The sequence below is a fragment of the Nomascus leucogenys genome, chromosome 3 (assembly GCF_006542625.1).
Source record: "Nomascus leucogenys isolate Asia chromosome 3, Asia_NLE_v1, whole genome shotgun sequence".
Classification (NCBI taxonomy): domain Eukaryota; kingdom Metazoa; phylum Chordata; class Mammalia; order Primates; family Hylobatidae; genus Nomascus; species Nomascus leucogenys.
In genome coordinates, this window is record NC_044383.1 from 56,276,708 (window position 1) to 56,295,874 (window position 19,167).

General features: G+C 39.2%; 1 protein-coding gene across 3 annotated transcripts in view; it reads right to left on the minus strand.

The window, feature by feature from the left end:
- The window catches only part of CD109 (CD109 molecule), a 141,388-nt gene that overhangs the window by 74,590 nt on the left and 47,631 nt on the right, over nt 1-19,167 (minus strand). For all 3 annotated transcript variants that reach the window (XM_030809322.1, XM_030809321.1, XM_030809320.1), the window contains 2 exons: nt 6,532-6,571; nt 4,182-4,266 (listed from right to left, as the gene is read on the minus strand). In XM_030809322.1, coding sequence (XP_030665182.1) covers nt 4,182-4,266; nt 6,532-6,571 — 125 coding nt within the window. The remainder of the gene's footprint in view (nt 1-4,181; nt 4,267-6,531; nt 6,572-19,167) is intronic.

A 19,167-nucleotide genomic window follows, 5' to 3' on the forward strand; every position in this document is an offset into this window, starting at 1 on the left:
TGTCAGCTGATGGTGCAATCACCATGGTCTATTGCTGCATGTTCTGATATTAGCCAGGAAGGTTTATTAGACCATAGATTCTGGAGCACCAAATGTGCTCATGGCTGTCAAAAATTGATTTTTTGCTGAAAAATTTAAAATAAGAATAATTTTTTAAATCCATAGTACCAAACTTAGTTTCTGGGTTTGTGTGTGTGTGTGTGTGTGTGTGTGTGTGTGTTTTTAGACACAGTCTCACTCTGTCACCCAGGCTGGATGCAGTGGCATATCTCGGCTCACTGCAACCTCCACCTCGGGGGTTCAAGAGATTCTCCTGCCTCAGCCTCCTGAGTAGCTGGGATGACAAGCGCACACCACCATGTCCAGAGAATTTTATCTTGTTTTATTTTATTTTTTGAGACAGAGTCTCACTCTGTCACCCAGGCTGGAGTGCAGTGGCGCGATCTCGGCTCACTGCAACCTCTGCCTCCCGGGTTCAATCGATTCTTCTGCTTCAGCCTCCCGAACAGCTGGGATTATAGGTGTCTGCGACTACACCCAGCTAATTTTTGTGTTTTCAGTAGAAATGGAGTTTCACCATATTGGCCAGGCTGGTCTCGAACTCCTGACCTCAAGTGATCCACCCAGTTTGGCCCCCCAAAGTGCTGGGATTATAGGCATGAGCCACCTCACCTGGCCCAAACTTAGCTTCGTGAGTCAAATATTCTCTGCTACTTTTCTTTCTATGTATTAATTTTATCGTCTCTCATTATAGGAAAGGCTCTTCATGTGAAGAAGAGGCAATACATTTTACTGCCAGAAAGCCTTTTTTAAGTACATTTCCTGGGTTACTTCTACCTCTATTGTGAAATGCTGAGCCAGACATGGAAGTCAATTTTGCTTTGCAGTCTATAAATCATAGCAGTAAACGGCTGCTTCCTAAATCCATTAACTGAACACAGAAACAGCCCCTCATCTGGATCAACTCAACTCAAAAGCAAATCTTAAAATATAGCATATCCCAAACTAAGAAAAAAAAAATCCCAAGTTCAAGTGCACCGCACTTCCAAACAAAAACAGTAAAGTCAGTGGAAACCCTGGTTAGCAACCTTAGCATCAAATTCACTCATTTAAGAGTCTTCGAAACCTGACTCTACTTGTATTGTGCTAAAGATTAAATAAAAGCAAAACTAGAATGCCAGGATATTGTATTTTAAAAGAGTTACACCACATGGTAGTAAAAGGATCTTTAAAATCCAAATATAATTTAAAGTACTCTCAGACACAAAAATTTTTAATTTTGACTTTAATGTGAAGCAGATTTAGTTTTCCAAACACCAAGCTGGTTATAATAATTGTGAAACAAAGATACAATTATTGTCCCAAATAGAACCTGGAAACATTTGGGATAAGTTAATCACTCAGAAAATAAAAGCTTGACTAATTTTTAAAAAGCAAATCAGGCCAGGAGTGGTGGAACATGCCTGTAGTCTCAGCACTTTAGGAGACCAAGGCAGGAGTATCATGTGAGGCCAGGAGTTCAAGACCAGCCTGGAGAAAATGGCAAGACCCCATCTCTATAAAGGAAAAAAAATTAGCCAGGCGTGGTGGCTCCCACCTGTAGTCCTAGCTACTTGGGAGGCTGAGGTGGGAAGATCGCTTGAGCCCAGGTGTTCAGGGATGCAGTGAGCTATGACTGCACCACTGGACTCCAGCCTATGACAGAGTGAGACTTCCTCACTTAAAAAAAATAATAAAATATCAAAATATTCTAGGATAGTATCATTAACAAAACAAGGAATTTTTTTCTCTGAAAGCAGCCATAGCACAAAAAAGGACAAAAACATTACAAAATAATACCTTCCCTTCTGATCAGTGGTAAATGAAAAAAAAAAAAAGGAAAAGAGGCCGGGCGCGGTGGCTCACGCCTGTAATCCCAGCACTTTGGGAGGCCGAGGGGGATGGATCACGAGGTCAGGAGATCGAGACCATGGTGAAACCCCCTCTCTACTAAAAATACAAAAAATCAGCCGGGCGTGGTGGCAGGCGCCTGTAGTCCCAGCTACTCGGAGAGGCTGAGGCAGGAGAATAGCGTGAACCCGGGAGGCGGAGCTTGCAGTTAGCCGAGATCCTGCCACTGCACTCCAGCCTGGGAGACAGAGCAAGACTCCGTCTCAAAAAAAGAAAAAAAAAAAAAAAAAAGGAAAAGAAAACATAAAAACCCAAAAGGACAGGCTTTGTAGAACTTCCAGAGAGCTGAAAACATGGAGGTTCCTGGAGGGCGGCATGCTCAGAGAGGGCATGGAAGCTCCGTGTTGCTTCCCACATGCCTCGCCTGACGTCTCTCTTCCAGCTCTTCATCTCTATCCGTTGTAAAATCCTTTGTAATAAGCCAGTGAAGTGTTTTCCTGAGTCCTGTGAGCAGCTCCAGCAAATTAGTCAAACCCAAAAAGAAGGTAGTGGGAACTCCGATTTACAGCCAATCAGTCAGAAGTACAGGTGACAATCTATAACTTGTGAGTGGCATCTGCAGTGGGGGGCAGTCTTGGAGCAAGTCCTCATCTATGATCTGATGCTGTCTCCCAGTAGATAGTGTCAGACTTGAATTGAACTAGAGGAGACCCAGCTGGTGTCTCCTGCAGAACTGATTGATTGGGTTTTGGTGGGGAGAAATCCTCACCCACCTCTTCATGACCAGAAGTCACAGAAGTCTTCTGTGTTGATTGTTGAATGAGGATATAAGAGAAACTGAATTTCTTTTTTCCTATATCCATAGAACTCCAAATACCTGGCTTTTGATTTGGTATGAAGACCTTTGCTGTGCTACATACAGCTTAGAGCTGAAATCTTAAGGGTCATGTTGCTTATCTATTTGTTCTTTCTTTTTTTTTTTTTTTTTTTTTTTTTGAGACAAAGTCTCCGTCTATCACCCAGGCTGAAGTGCAGTGGTACAGTCTTGGCTCACTGCAACCTCTGCCTCCCAGGTTCAAGCAATTCTCATGCCTCACCCTCCCAAGTAGCTGGGAGTGTGCCACCATGCCCAGCTAATTTTTGTATTTTTAGTAGAGATGGACTTTTGCCATGTTGGCCAAACTGGCCTCAAACTCCTGGTCTCAAGTGATCCACCCTCCTCAGCCCCCCAAAGTGCTGGCATTACAGGTGTGAGCCACTGTGCCTGGCCTATTTGTTCTTTCAGTAGGTATATATTGGATACCTACTCTACGGTTGGCACTGTAGTAGGCACCAAGGTGCAGTAGTACACAAGACACAGAGCCACCTTCGGAAAGGTGGACGAGCAAACAGCAGCTCTGTGTGACTAGTATTATGAGGGGTATAAGGAGGGTTGGGGGCAAGTAGTAAGCCTTGAAATTACCTACGTAATGGCCTATTAGTCAGAAAAAAACATTTTACATTTTTAGAAGCTAAAGTAAAATTTCAGAATGGAGTTTTGGACAGTAGAGAATGGGCTGGAGTAGAGAATGGGCTGGAGTAGAGAAAGGTGGAATGTTTCAAAAGACATGAATCCAGAAAAGAGCCCTGCAAGATAAACTGAAGAATCTGAACTTCACTCTCAAGCTACAAGAGAAGAGTCCTGAATTACCCGAGGGCAATCCCAGCCTGCACTTCAGAGAACCATTAGTCTGGAACTCTGACGATGCTTTTTGCCTCAGCAAAACAAAATGCCATGCATTGTTCAACCCAGTGAGTCAAAATCATGACAGCCACCATAGATCTGTTGTGTTAGGTGGGTTGGAAGTCTCTGTGTTCGTATGATGTGACGTAATGGATAAATGTGGATTATTTACTCATCTGTTAATTGCAATAAGGCAACCAATTCTCTCCCCTAAGAGCTCTATCTCCATTATCAATGGAAAAAAATAGAATTTAAGTAAAGATCAGTTACTTCAATTCCATGTCATCTGAAAAAAAAAACAGTGCTATCTATAATATAAATCCCTTAATAAGTCTAAGAAATATGGGAAATATTTCAAGACTGGGTCGGCTTGCAAGCAGAGCGATAGATGCAGAGAAATGTGGAGATCTGTCCCATGCTTAATTATTTATTATAAATAGTCATTTACTGTCCACTAAGGTATTTTAATAAGCAAAAGTTGCCCTAATATTCTGAAGTATATAATCAGCTTTTGGTCATACAGTTTTATAATGGTTTCGAGTCATATCAAAAGAAAAATGACACTTACTTTGCCGTGATGGTACCATTTAAATGCTTAGAATTCATAGAACAATATAATGGTGTCTGCAAAGTCACTTCAAATTTTGGTAATACTGGAAAAGAAAAGCAAGGGTAAATCTTCTTTTTTTTTTTTGAGATGAAGAAGCAAGGGTAAATCTTTTAAAGAATCTACTTCACTATCATCTTCCACTGAATAAAATGAAAAATAAAATTGTTGTGAAGGAGTTGATAATTTGTACTATTTGAACTTAAATTCATTAGAATCCAAATACATATTAAGACAGATGAAAAGCCCTTTGTTTCACCCAAAACTAGAAATCCCTAGTTTGGTCAGCTTTATATAATTAAGGTATTAGGCCGGGAGCAGTGGCTCACGCCTGTAATTCTAGAACTCAGGAGGCTGAGGCAGGTGGATCACCTGAGGTCAGGAGTTCAAGACAGCCTGGCCAGCATGGTGAATCCTGTCTCTACTAAAAATACAAAAATTGTTGGGCATGGTGGTGCATGCCTGTAATCCCAGCTACTCAGGAGGCTGAGGCAGCAGAATCGCTTGAACCCAGGAGGCAGTGGTTGCAGTGACCCGAGATCATGCCACTGCACTCCAGCCTGAGTGACACAGTAAGACTCCGTCTCAAAAAATAATAATAATAATTAAGGTATAAACTATTTTCTAAGTACTAATACTATAATTGATACAAAGCACTCTGCCAGAGTAACAAATGTGTGTTTCTTTACAGTCTATAAAACTTTTTTTCTATAGTTCTCTGACCAAAGAAACAGGCCACTCTCATAACAAGGCACCTCACCATTCAATTAACGTAAGAGAAGTACCAAAAAAGCCAAATGGTCAACAATATAGGGCAGACCTTCAGCTCCAATCAAGGCTAACGGCCCTGAATGTACCAAGACACTCCTAGACTCTAGCTCAGTCTAGGACAGGGAGACCAAAAAGTCACGTGAGTCAACTATGACCCCCGCCCCCGCAACCCCCACCACCAGGAAAATCCAAATGACTCTTCCTCAAACATCATCGGTTTGCAATCAATTCCCCACCTCCACTATACCTCATTCAACAACATACAACCACCCAGCACACCACCACAGTGGGATATAAAGATAGCCTATAAAAATGTTGGTCCGCTATGACTTCTTCTTCTAGATCAGGGCTGTCCAAAAGATATAAAACGGGAGCCATATGTGTAATTTTTCATTTCTAGTAGCCAAATTTTAAAAGTAAAAATAAGCAGGTGAAATAATTTTTATATTTTACTTAACCCTATATATCCAAAATATTATCGTTTCAACAAATAATCAAAATTTAACAATGGTTATTAATGAACTATTTTTCTTTGTTTCATTTTTCTTATACTAAGTCTTTGACATCTGGTGTCTCCATTTGGACTAGCCACATTCGAAGTGCTCAACAGCCACACATGGCAAGTGGCCCCGCTACTGGAGAGCACAGTTACAGATCAGAGTTCAGCAAACTATGGCCAGCATGAACCAAGAACGCTTTTTACAATTTTTAACTGGTTGAAAAAAATCAAAAGAAGAAGAATATTTCATGACACATGGAAATTATATGAAATTCAAATTTTCATGCCCATAAAATAAAGTTTACTGCACCACTCTCAAGCAACATTCATGTACATATTATCTTTGGCTGCTCTCATGCTACCAAGGCAAAATTGAGTAGTAACGACAGAGACATATGGCCCACAGAGCCTGAGGTATTACTACCTGTATATTATAATTTCTACTGCCTAAATAAAACCCAATCTCAAAAAGAAGGTCAAATCAAATGAAAAACTGCATGTGCAACCTCAAAATAACTATTCAAATTATAACTAATACTAAGATCCTATGCTTTCAGTCTCATCTCTCATTCCTCTCCATTCACCAACAACATAGATGGGCCCCACTGTTTTTATCTATGGGCTTCTAACAGATACTGTAAGTATGGCACCTGCAAGAAGAGGATTTACCTGAGAAACAGACCATCTTTACCAATGCCAATCAAATGAAAAATATGGAAGAGAATTTGTTAAGTATTTTTAAGTGCAACATTTTAAATATTTTATGATCACAACAAAGTGGAAAAATAGAAAAACCATGTTGTGAATAAGAAAAAGACTAGCATAATACAACTATAGGTGATTTTTTTCTACTTTTTTCTGTATAATGAGATTTTAGAATTTTTACAAAGGAAAAAAATATGGTTAGGCCTTTAAAAAACACCAGAATTTTAACTCCATTGAGATTTTTACTTCAAATAACACATCTCTTAAAAATTTCTCTAATCTCTGCTGAAAGTAACAAATGTTTTTTTCTTCCAAAATAGATTGAGGAACTCTTACCATATTCTGAAACCTGAAATGATTGATAATATGTCTGGTCCTATTGGGCAGGGGAGAAAAAAAGACAAGAAAATATATGAGTTCTTATTTATTTTGCTTGCTTGCTTACTTGCATAAAACAATTTAGAAAATTAATTTTTAAATTACATTTATAATGATGCAATGGACAAACCTGTATATTTTCATTTATGGAAGTGTATTTGTAGACAACTGCAACATGAAGCCTGTAAAATTTCACGAATTTTTCTTGCCAACCCGTTAGCATAAAATGGTGACCTATCTCTATAATTCATTGTGGGTCATTTAAACAAACTGCTTAATCTGACTTCCATCATTTGTGAAATAAGAACTAGATTAAACTAGATAATTCAGGAATTTATGAAGCAAAGATAACACAGGTCAAACTAACAAATAACTTCAGATTTGTTTTGGATATCATTATCAAAAATTAATGGAGAAAATGAAGTTACACATAACTCAAATACTTATAAATAATAAGGATGTGAAATCTTCATGGAACAACACGCTTCACTTTTCCAATTTCTTGAATTATTTTCTACTGTAATCCTTAAATCAATACATCCTATGTAGTTGTAATAGATACTGTTAATTATTTCCTTTTCCACAATCAACAAGAAAACATGTGGGCTATTATCGTATCATTTATCTAACTCTTCATATTTCTTCTTTTTGTTGTTGTTTTTGTTTTTGTTTTTGTTTTTTCAGACAGGGTCTCACTTTGTCACCCAGGCTGGAGTGTAGTGGCACAAACACAGCTCACTGAAGCCTCAACCTCCTGGACTCAATCGATTCTCCTGCCTCAGCCCGCCAACTAGCTAGGACCACAGGAACAAGTCCCCATGCCCAGCTAATTTTTTTTTTTTTTTTTTAAGTAGAACGGGATTTTGCCATGTTGCCCAGGCTGGTCTCAAACTCCTGAGCTCAAGCAATCGCACCTCAGCCTCCCAAAGTGCTAGGATTATAGGCGTAAGCCACCATGCCCAGTCAACTCTTCATATTTCTAAATCGTTCATTCTAAATCGAGGTAGCACATTAAATAGAACCTCTCCAAATTGGCTATGTAATTCCACTAATGAAATTTGTATTGTAAATTTAATTCCCAAATTTATCAAATCAAACACGGAGATGCAGCTATAAAATAATAGCTTTTGTTAACAAGTACCCTTGGTTAATCTAAAATATCTGTACACCACGAAGTTATTTTTCAGTCCTAAAAGAAGGCCATAGTTCGCTTCAAAATATAAAACAAATATAACCACTAACATGCTAATAAATAAATTGGCTTCAACATTGTCATGTAAAGAAGATCACATCTTTGGTTAGCTGTTGTTGCAAAACAAAAATTTTAAAAAAAGAAAATCTCAAAGAAATTTTGTTGTTTTGATCAAAGTCTTAAGAAACTTCATATTTGTGACTTCTATCTCAAATTGTTTTCATATCATATAGTAACATTATAAATTACATGTATTTGATTCATTTATAAGTTCTAACATGTCATTCTCAAAAGTCAAATCAAGAAGGTAATTTACCTATTACCTGTTTTACTAATGAACATAGGAATGCTAGTCTTTAAGTTAGTTTTTGCTTTATTACTGAGGCCAGCACAGACAAGACTACGGAATAAGTAATAATTATGATGTTTCTGTTTCTCAAGTTTCATTCATATAGCAAACATTAATTGAGTAAATCCAACATGCAAAACACCATGTGAGGCTCTATAAATCACAGTCCTCAGCATGAGAGAGTCTGGTGGTGGAGACAGACATAGTCAAGAACAATAATTCAAGACTGACAGTGTCCTGGGGTTTCATGCACTGTGTTTTTGCTCTAACTCTTGCCTATTCTTGACTTATATGTACTTCCATCCCTCCCCATTTTCCAGGGCTTAGCTCAAATATTACTACTTCACTTTTTGATCATTTTTGTATCCCTCATAGTTTATCCCTTGGGGTGCCAACCTGTTATAGCACCTAGTACAAAATAAGTGCTCAATAAATGTGTGTTTGATTAAATAAAAATTATTAGCTTTTACAAATATAGGAAATCAACTTACTTATTCGAGCCTACTTTAAACAACAGCCTGAAACTAAGTTTTAGGTCATCATTTGTTTAACACATAAGTAGTTTACATTAGATTATGTTTGAAATGAATTCCATCTCCCCTCTGCCTCCTACATTGCCAGTCCCTGATCAATCCTGGATTTTCCATCTTTCCATTGACCGTCTCCTTCCCCTCACTCAGTCTCTAAACATTCTTGTCTTTTGTTCTCTTGGTACTCCTAATTATCTCTCTGACCCCTTCCTTGTTTCCTTTATGCATCTCTTTCTGATCCTTAAATGTTGGCCTTTCCCATGCTGAGCCCTCTTCCCACTCTTCAGGCTCTCATCAGCTCTCAGGGTTTTAACTGCCATTCCTAGAATAAAGACACCTAAATCCTTATCTCTATCCCAGATTGAGATTCAAATCCACCTGCCAGACATCTCCACCTGAATTTCTGACAGAATGTCCTGGATTTATTGATCTGGATTTAGCCTCTTTCAAATAGCTTTTCTTGATTGCCCTCTTCCCATGGTGGGTTAGATGCCCCTTCTCTCCTATAATATCCTGACTATAACTCAATCATCTTGCCTAACACAATATATGATAATCATTTGCTTTGTGTCCATCTCCTGTAAGAGACTATGAAATCCTTGAGAGCACAGAACCTAGTAAACCATGCCTTCAACGTTTGTTGAATAAACATATGTATAAATGAATAAATGAGTCAATTCTTGTCCCCAGTCTGGTTCTTACAGTGCTCAACCCATCAGCCTCAGTTATCAGGCAGCATCTCCTGCAACACATTAAAATAATCTTCTCTTGAGAAGGATCAAACAACCCTGAAGAGGCAAATGACCCATAGAGTAACCTTAACTCTGCCCTTTAGGTGGAAGGAACATGAATGCCCCAAGGAGTGAATGCATCCAGCCATCATAGAAAACCAAAGGACACGAAGGAAGAAAAGTATTTCTTTTCACTGACATTTTAAATTGTTCCAATAAATCTAGAAAACATTTTGGACGTGAGTGCTGACAGTATGCTTTCTACTACACAATGTCCTCCCAAGGTGCTTATAAGTGGTAAAATGCAAATCAACAAATAAATTATTTTACTGTCCAAGGGATTTGAAAAGCAGAATTAGTTTTGTAATGTCCAGTGTATTGTCCATTAGGCAAACAGGCCAGACCAATTTTCAGAATTAATTCAGTTATTTTAATAAGATATATAATCAAGTACAAAAGATACTGAAATATTTAAAATTAATAATAATTCAGAGAATTAATAGCCATTTATGCCATATATAACCACAAAAACACTGATATTGAGTACTTTCATTAATCTAGAACAGGGATCTGCAAACTTTTCCTGTAAAGAGTGGGATAGTAAACATTTTAGGCTTTGCAGGCCATATGGTCTCTGTCCCAACTACTTAACAATGCTGTTGCAATGCAAATGTAGCCAGAGACAATTTGTAAACAAACGAGCACGACTATGTTCCAATAAATCTTTATTTACAAAAACAGATGTCAGGCTACATTTGGTTTTTCTGCCAGGGTTTGCTAACCTCTAGTTTAAAAAAAGGAATAAAAATGTATTTCCAAATTGTTCTGTGTTCATTCTAGGTGAACTAAACTAAATTTGACTAAACTTTACTAAAAACATGGAGCAAAAAAATCCAGTCCTTTCATAGGAAGTACAAGTTTCTCTTATGAAACAATTTTCCTCCAGTTTCAAAATAATTTTATCGGCTTCAAAATGAGTATTTGTGTTAATTGTAGTTCATCAAATACAGTTCATGCTCATTCACTCTGCCAACAACTGGAAAAAGGCTAACCTGAAGGCTTAAATACTTGGGCAGCATGTCTTTTAGGCAAACACCTCCCCAGGCAAGAGAAGCATAACTCATGTCTCCTGAGCTCTTCTTTCCCCAATATGGTCACTGTTTCATGGGGAAAGCTCTCTCTTAAAAACCTGCTCCAAAGCACATCCAGTAGAAACAGAGAGTTTCTACTGGATGTAAGCCGGCCTTGATTAGATTTTCTAAGCAACTTCTAAAGCAGAAGTAGAAAATAAGTGTCAGCAGGTATTCTTAGCAACCTCTGTAATTTCCCTACCTCTTGTCCCTGAGTCAATAATTCACTGTGAGGGTGTATGTTACAGAAATTAGACAAATGAAGTGGGAAAGAGAAAACACATTATTTTTACCACCCTTTTAAGAAGTATGCTATGACTAGAATACAAATCGAGACATGTGAATTACTACAACCATCTATTCCAGTTACAGAATTTTTCTTCCCTAACCATGATGCCATCCAACTCTTGAGTTTCTATTTTTAACAGATTTGAAGAAATATAGCATATTACGTGACCATTAAAAAATATATTTTAAAATGCAGGTCAGTTTCTTTCAACTCTTGCTTCTAGAGTAAAAAGCAATGCCAGAATCAAAACTAAGGTGCTGGTTGGATTATTTCTGTTTGTTCATTATGTTCTTTTACAGTCATTTCAATTCCCTAATAGTTTGTTTTAGCACTACACTCCAGTGTCTGGATGTACCTTTTACTTTAAGAAAGGCACTGAATTTGTTAAATCTGCACATAACGGGAGGTTAAAAGGGAACTGTTTCAGACTCAGTTTTGTGTTTGGCCCCCAAGACAATACATGTCAACTATGTCCACCTTCCACAGGTGAAGGATGCAGGATTTGCAAAGGAGGTTTCCAAAAACTGGTTTTGTGACTCTTAACCCATCACCAAGGTGGAAAGGTCAAGATAAAAATAAAACTAGAAGGGAATTTCAGGAGAAAGCTTTCAATGAGCTAGGAGTGGCACTCACCCCACCCTGGGGCATCAGGTAGAGTTGCTTGGCCCTCATTTCAAGCCTAGGGAAAGGGGCTTCCATAGACAATGCAGACAACTAGGTATGTGTCCCTGGGAGCATCCTCAAGCTGTCAGTGAGCAGGCTGTTGACACACCTGAAAACTCTAACGGGTATAATATTGGTGCTGGCAGTGGAGCTAAGAGTGTGCTATGCTAGGAGTGGTCTGCATCTCCTGAATGTTGAGGATCAGAGAAAGCATGAGCATTTTCCCTCAACTAGATATGCCAAAACAGCAAGTCAGCATGGGACTGTTTTCTATTCTGATCAAAACAGCCTTAGCAGGAATAAGGCAAGCCCTCAGAAGAGGGAAGCTGAGGTGTGTGATCTAGATGCCCAGGAGTTAAAGATGGAGTTATGAGCTGTCATTTGGAGGAGACAGATTCAAAAGCATCCAGGGTACTTTGGATGAAAGACCTCCTCGCAATCTTAAGGGTCCTCCTAGGAATACAGGAAGGAGTTCTAAAAAGGAAAAATGTTAGCTTTAAATGCCATCTTAGCCCAGAGAGTTCTCATGCAGATGACAACAGTATTACATTGAACCATATTAAATTGCCATTTTTGCAGGACAAATATTAGCAAGTTCACATGACCCGTCCTTATACATCAGATGAGAATTTTGTTACCCCTCACTTCTCTTTCCTCCACCCACCTCAGTCTGGAGGAGTCAAAGGCAGCCTAGTGAGTCGGAGGCAGGCATCCAGACCAATGGAGACCCAAGCTGGAGAAGGGAGCATTTTATTTTATTAGACTGGACGTATTAATTACTGAATGTAGACTGTTTGTGTATATGAAAGTAACCGAACATGACAGGACCTTTTGTTACTAAAGAGTAACCATAAAAATGATGAGATTTTCCCTACATTTTATCCAAGGAGTAGGGAAGAATTCGTCCCAAAGAACAGGACAAAATGGCACAAAAATAATGTGCTTTTTTACTTCACCTGTCAAGTAATAAATGTTCAACCTCACAGTTACACATAAATAACCGGGCATGAATATGTTAAGTAAGAATAGGAATACCATAACATAAATGAAATTATATTGCTGCTGCCTCCACCAGATAATCATATTAATTCTCTCCTTCTTGGGAACAGAAGTTGTAGACTATTATATACATTAGCCTACATTACATAGCTATATTATGTATAGCTATTTATGCGCTTTATTGCCCTTGAAATCTGGATTCTGCCTCTCCCATTTCACTGGCCCCAGAAGATGCTCGGTATGCCACGTTGCTTTCCTCTAACCGCCCGTCACCTTTCTCAGGCCTCACTCTCTGAGGCCTCTGAAGCACCTGGAAAGCCACTCTCTGAATCTCTTCCCCTCTGCTCTGTGCCTGAACTTGCTTGCTTTTCTCTTCCCAAAACTGACTGTTCTTTCTCTATTGCTTTGGATGGCTTCTCTGCTTTGCTCCTAAATGTGATTTCTGATGGCTCAGTCCAAATACATCTAGCTCATACCACTCACCCAAACTGAGCTTCCATCCCTAACTTCCCTAGAACTGATATGGGTGATTCTCTCAAAGACCCAACTTGAAATTCCCAGGCACCTTTTGCTCCTCTTTCTTCTCTGCTCCAATCGAAATCCAGTCACTAATCCTAATGATTCTGCCTTTAAGTGTCTCTTGAATTCATCCATTCCTCTTTAATTTTTTCTGCTCTCTTACCGCAGTCCCCTATTACCTTTGAACTTACTAACACTGAAGGTATTTGATTATAAGCTAACATTGAAGGTATTTGTATATTTGTTAAACAATAATACTAAACCCCGGTAGTCTCCTGGACTTTAGTTTCTCTCCCTCTAATCACCCTACATGCTGCCACCAAAGTGATCTTCCTAAAATAAACTTTAATCATGTCATACTATTACATAGAAACTTTCTACTAAAGCAATAAGAAGACAACACATACTGATGATATTTGTTTGTTTGGAAGTTTATCATAAGGGTGTCATATTTTCTACACTATCATGTTTGGATGTTTTTACCTTACTCATGCACTACTTTTATAACCAGAGGAAAATTATGAAGGTATGATCCTATAACTTTTATAATTTGAGAGACCCATTCACACACATTTTGTTTCCTTTGTCCTCAGAAGTCCTATATTGAAATTTGCATCACTGATTGAAATTCAAAGTAAAATACACAAAAGTTCTTAGAGCTCCCTGCTGTCTACAAAATGAAATATAAAACTTCAGCCTGATAGCCAATATCCTCCACAGCTCGGCCCACAAATTCCCCACCTTTCTCTTCAACTACTACTCTCTACGAGCCCTCCATTCCAGCCAGTGCCTGCTCCCAGCCCCACAGCCCTGTCAGCCAGTTCAGAGCCCACCACTTCCCATCCAAGTCCTACGGTCCCCTCCAGCCCTATCCTGGACTTGTAAAGCTGTGAAGATCCTTAAAAATCCCTCGATCCAAACCCCTTATTTTACAGCTGAGGAAACAGAGACCCACAGCTGAAATGCCATGCCCACCATCACTTGACTAGAGCACAGTACCCAGGTCCTAGGACTCCTAATCTAATGCTCTTTGCATTTGTTACACAAAGGTTTTCTGATTGTAAGCTCCTTGAGAGCTGGGTCTGTGTCTTATCACCTTTAGATGTGTACTGAATGGTGTTTCTTCCCATCCTCGCATACAACAGAAAAGCTTCATATTTTTAGCTTTATTCCGATCCCTACTAACCTGACTATGCCTAAACCTATTGCCTACGTAACAGCAATCATGTAATATCCTATTTTTCCCCTTTTATTTTTACCATAAAATTGGGAGAGCTTAAAAATAAAAAAGAAATCACTATGGAACTATCACCCTGTAAAAGTGTCAGTTGATGTACACTGACCTACTTAGAGGAATGACAGAGTCAATAGGGTTTGCAAAATGAGAGAAAATGTTTATTAACATTTACATCATCCTTTCCTTCCCTTTCCTGTTTAGAGTCTAAACACCTGTGGTCTAAACTGTAGTTGCAACATATTTCTCTATGGGGTTCAACCCAAACTCAGCATCAGAATCAGCTGTGGTGGGTTTAATAAATAGAGATGTCCAGTTCCTACCCCAGAGCTACTGAATCAGAATTACCAGGGCTGAGGCCCAAACACAACAAATGCATTCATTCATCCATTCCTTCAAGAGATATTCATTGCGCCTGAGTGGCAGATGTAATGGGAATACAACCCTGCATGGACCTTCTGATCTAGTGGAAAGAAGGATATTTATCAAATAACCACATACATGAGTATATATTACAAATTATGATAAAAGCTGTGAATTAACATTTACAGAGAGTTATGAAATCTGGAGATGAGATGGGAAAAACAGAGTCACATCAGGTAAGACCCTGTGTAGGCCACGGTAAAACATCTGAATTTTGTTCTGAAGCCAGTGGAAAGTCTTTGGAGAGTTTTAAGCTGGGGAATAACACGATACAACTAATGTTTAGATTATTTTTACTGCTGTGTAGAGAATTGGTTGCAAAGGGGAAAAAAACTAAATGCAGAGAGATTAAGAGACACTGTAATATCTAGGAACAATATAATAGTGGCTTGGACAAAGGAGGGAGAGGTGGAAATAGAGAAGTAGGTGGATTTGAAATACATTTAAGGTTGAGGCAGGCAGATCGCTTGAGCTAATGAGTTAGAGACCAGCCTGGGCAACATGGTGAAACCCCATCTCTACAAAAAATACAAAAATTAGCCAGGCATGGTGGCACACGCCTGTACTCCCAGCTACTTGGGAGATGGAGGCAGAAAGTTCGCTTGAACTCAGGAGGTGGAGGTTGCAGTGAGCTGAGATTGCTTGGGTGACAGAGCAAGACTCTGTCTCAGGGTAAAAAAAAAAAAAAAAAAAAGAAAGAAATATATTTAAGGGCAAAGGCTGTGGGAATTGGTGAAGGCCTGAGTGTGGGTGGTCAGGCAGCATGAGGTGTCAAGAACTCTAAGGTTACCACCCTGCACAGCTGAACGGATAGAGCAATTAAATAAGATAGGAAATGCTGCAGAAGAGCCAGGTGTGGTGGGGAAAGATTGTTAAGAATGATACTGGAAATGAAGAGTTTGGGGTGCTTTGAAACATCCAAATACAGATGTTGAATAGGTAGATAGTTTTAAAGGTCTAGAACTCAGAGGTGTAGGTTCTCTCAAGAGAGGCCAATTTGACAGTCATTGGTGTATAGATGGAAAATGAGACCATGTCTTCAGGTGAACTTCCCTAGAGTGAGAAACGAAAGAAACTTAAAACCAAACTTGCGATGTGCCAATATGTAATAGACAGTAAATGACAAAAGTGACCAAGAAGAATAATCCAAACAAGTAGAAAGAAATCTCAGAGCCAAACTGGAGTGAGTTGGGAAAATGGAGGCAGAGAGATTAGACAACATTTTTTTTAGAAGACTGGCTAGAACGGGAATGTGAAGTCACTGAAGAGGAAGTAGAGTTAAAGTACAGTACTTCTCTATATTTTTTGTTTTTTCAATGAGAAAGAATTAAATATATTAGATTTTATAAAAAGATCCAAGACAGAAAGAGATCCAGTTTGAAGACTGAGAAGAAAGAGACTGCCAACACTGTAAGTTTTCTGAGAAAGTAGAGGAAGAAAGAAGCCAAGGCAGAAATCGGGATATTGGTCTTAGATATGAAGAATAGGACCTTTCCTCTAAAAAGAAGAGAATACGCATGAGATGGGCACAGGCAACACATGCAAATCTGGCAGAAAAAGTGAAAGAAATTCCCATCTGATGACTGTGTTATCTGTGAAGTGGAAAGGAGGATAATCTACTGAGTGTGAGGAGGGAGGAATCAGAACCTCCCCAGGAGACAGTTTTTTTCCTGAATCCCTTCTCTCATTAGAAAGGATTACAAATATTCTGGTTCTTATCAAGGCTGGAACTAAACACCTGAAGAACTGAAGCTGGTCTATACCTGACAGTCACTCATAGTGACAGGACTTGGGAATAATGGATCTAACCAATGACCAAGATATAGAGCATACAAGCCTCCAGTTAGCAGAACAGTGACCAGGTATCCAGTGTCACAAGCACATTCATACTCCTAAAACAGTGTTACCATCTGCAGTACAAGTACATTATGCAGTACAAGGGACAAACTTGTTTCCTTAGTGTTTAAAAAAAACAAAAGTACTAACTAGAAACATATTCCCTTTAAAAACAAACAATAAACAAAAACCACCCATTTAACCCTCTCTGTTCCTACTCAAAGTAGAAGGAACTACAGTTTTTAAAGACATGTAACATGACCACCTTTCTTGGGCATCTATCTCAAGCAAGGGAGCAAAAGCAGCAGCATAGCTACAGCTTCGTACTGAATAGGAAAGTTACCCTTGAGGGAAAATAACTCCATTTCTTGCTCTTTCTCCCTTTCCTCACTCCACCCAGGGACTTGGTACTCATTTCAGTGCCCCCTTCCCCCTCACCCAGTACTGCCACCACTGGTCAGAGCCCAGTGAGTTATCATTTTCCAAAACTCCCTCTATGCCACTGAAAATAAGGCATCATATAGAACTATACACACGTACCACACTAACGTCAAATTCTTGCTTTTTATATTGTACTATAATACCATAAGATATAACCACTGGGTGCACTGCGTTAAGATAATATAGGGCCTCTTTGTGCTATCTTTGCAACTTTCTGTGAATCTACCTAAAGGTAAACCGTTATTTTAAAAATTAATCTTCTTGGCTGAGCACGGTGGCTTATGCCTATAATACCAGCCCTTTGGAAGGCAGAGGCAGGCGGATCACTTGAGGTCAGAAGTTCACGACCAGCCTGGCCAATGTGGCGAAACCTTGTCTCTACTAAAAATACAAAAATTTAGCCAGGCGTGGTGGTGGGTGCCTGTAATCCCAGTTACTCGGGAGGCTGAGACAGGTGAATCACTTGAACCTGGGAGGCGGAAGTTGCAGTGAGCCAAGATCGTGCCACTGCACTCCAGCCTGGGTGACAGAGCAAGATTCTGTCTCAAAAACAAACAAACAACAAAAAATTAATTTTTGTATGCCTCATGTGACCAAGGTTATAGAGGCTTGAGGTGACAGCAGCCTAATCCTTAATAGTATATTAATGGATATTAAATAGATGAACAGAGTAACCTACATGCTGGACTCAAATCTTCAATCTAAACACATGGCCGCTGTGGTCAGAATCTGGGACACGTTGGGAACAATCCAATGTGCAAACAAGGTGATCCCGTGGCATCCACAAGTCATATAAAAGAAGTAGGTATCTTCTCCACCAATGCATACAGCAAGCCCTGTTGACATCTAAATTCAACCTTAAAAGGAGGCCATATTAAAACAGCAATTGCTGGCCAGGCACGGTGACTTATGCCTGTAATCCCAGCACTTTGGGAGGCCAGGGCGGGCAGATCACCTGAGCTCAAAAGTTCAAGACCAGCCTGGCCAACATGGTGAAACCCTGTCTCTACTAAAAATACAAAAATTAACCAGGCCCATGGTGGCACATGCTTGTAATCCTAGCTACTCAGGAGGCTAAGGCAGGAGAATCACTTGAACCTGGGAGGCAGAAGTTGCAGTAAGCTGAGATGGCACCACTGCACTCCAGCCTGGGCGACAGAGCAAGACTCTGTCTCAAAAAAAAATAAAACAGCAATTGCTGCACATATTAAATAATTTAATGTTACAGAACTGAAAGTATCAGTAAACTAGTTTCTAGTCCTGACCCTCCCACAACACACTGTGTGAGCCTAACCAAGTCACGTCACTTATCTCAGATTCTTCCTCCATAAAGTTGGGCGATGGATCTAGGCGACCTCTAAGATCATCTATAGCACTGAGACCCTATGCTATGTACTGATGATGCTACGTACTCAGACCCTCCATTTCACTGATGAACACAACATCATACAGTCTGGCCCCAAAGTTTTCTAACTGATGCCAAAAACATGTATCTTCAGAGAGGGGTACAGAAGGCACATTTGAAAGGAGGGGTCCTCCTAGGGTGGCTTCCGGAGAGAAAGAACAAAACAAAGAACTCCTCATGAAAATTTGCATATGGGGCCTAGAAATTAAAACGCACACTGCCAAAGGACGGGCACTAGCAGATCAAATGGCTCAATAAAGACACAAGAATAATATGACACCAAAATTATGAGTGCATTTTAGACTTTATAACAAACTAGAATATTCAGTTCTTGCCTGAGTTTTTTTAATTTTCAAAATGAGAAAGTCCAGGGCATTAATCCAAAAGTCCTGTTTTCCATTAGCTCACAGGTTCATCAAATACAGCAACCATATATATTCTCAAAATGAAAATATACAAAGATATTTCTAAGTTGCAAGATCATATAGCAGAATAAGACTAGAAGTCAAAGAACATCACAAAGGATAATAACAGCAATCATCTAGAAGAAGCTCTGTTCACTCATTCTTTCATCCCACAAGCATGAATGAGTTCCCATAACAGGTCAGATATTATATTAGACAGAATAAATATGAAAATTAATAAAATAGAATTCCTGTCTTCAAAGAGTTCACAGTTTAAGAAATGAGACAGACTTTTTTTAAATATCTGAAGATACTAATAGGTTCTGGAGATGGATGGTGGCAGATGGTTGCACCACAGTGTGAATGCACCTGATGCCACTTAACTTTTAAATTGTAAAAATGGTAAATTTTACATGTATATCTTACCACAATTTTTAAAAAAGGAAAAT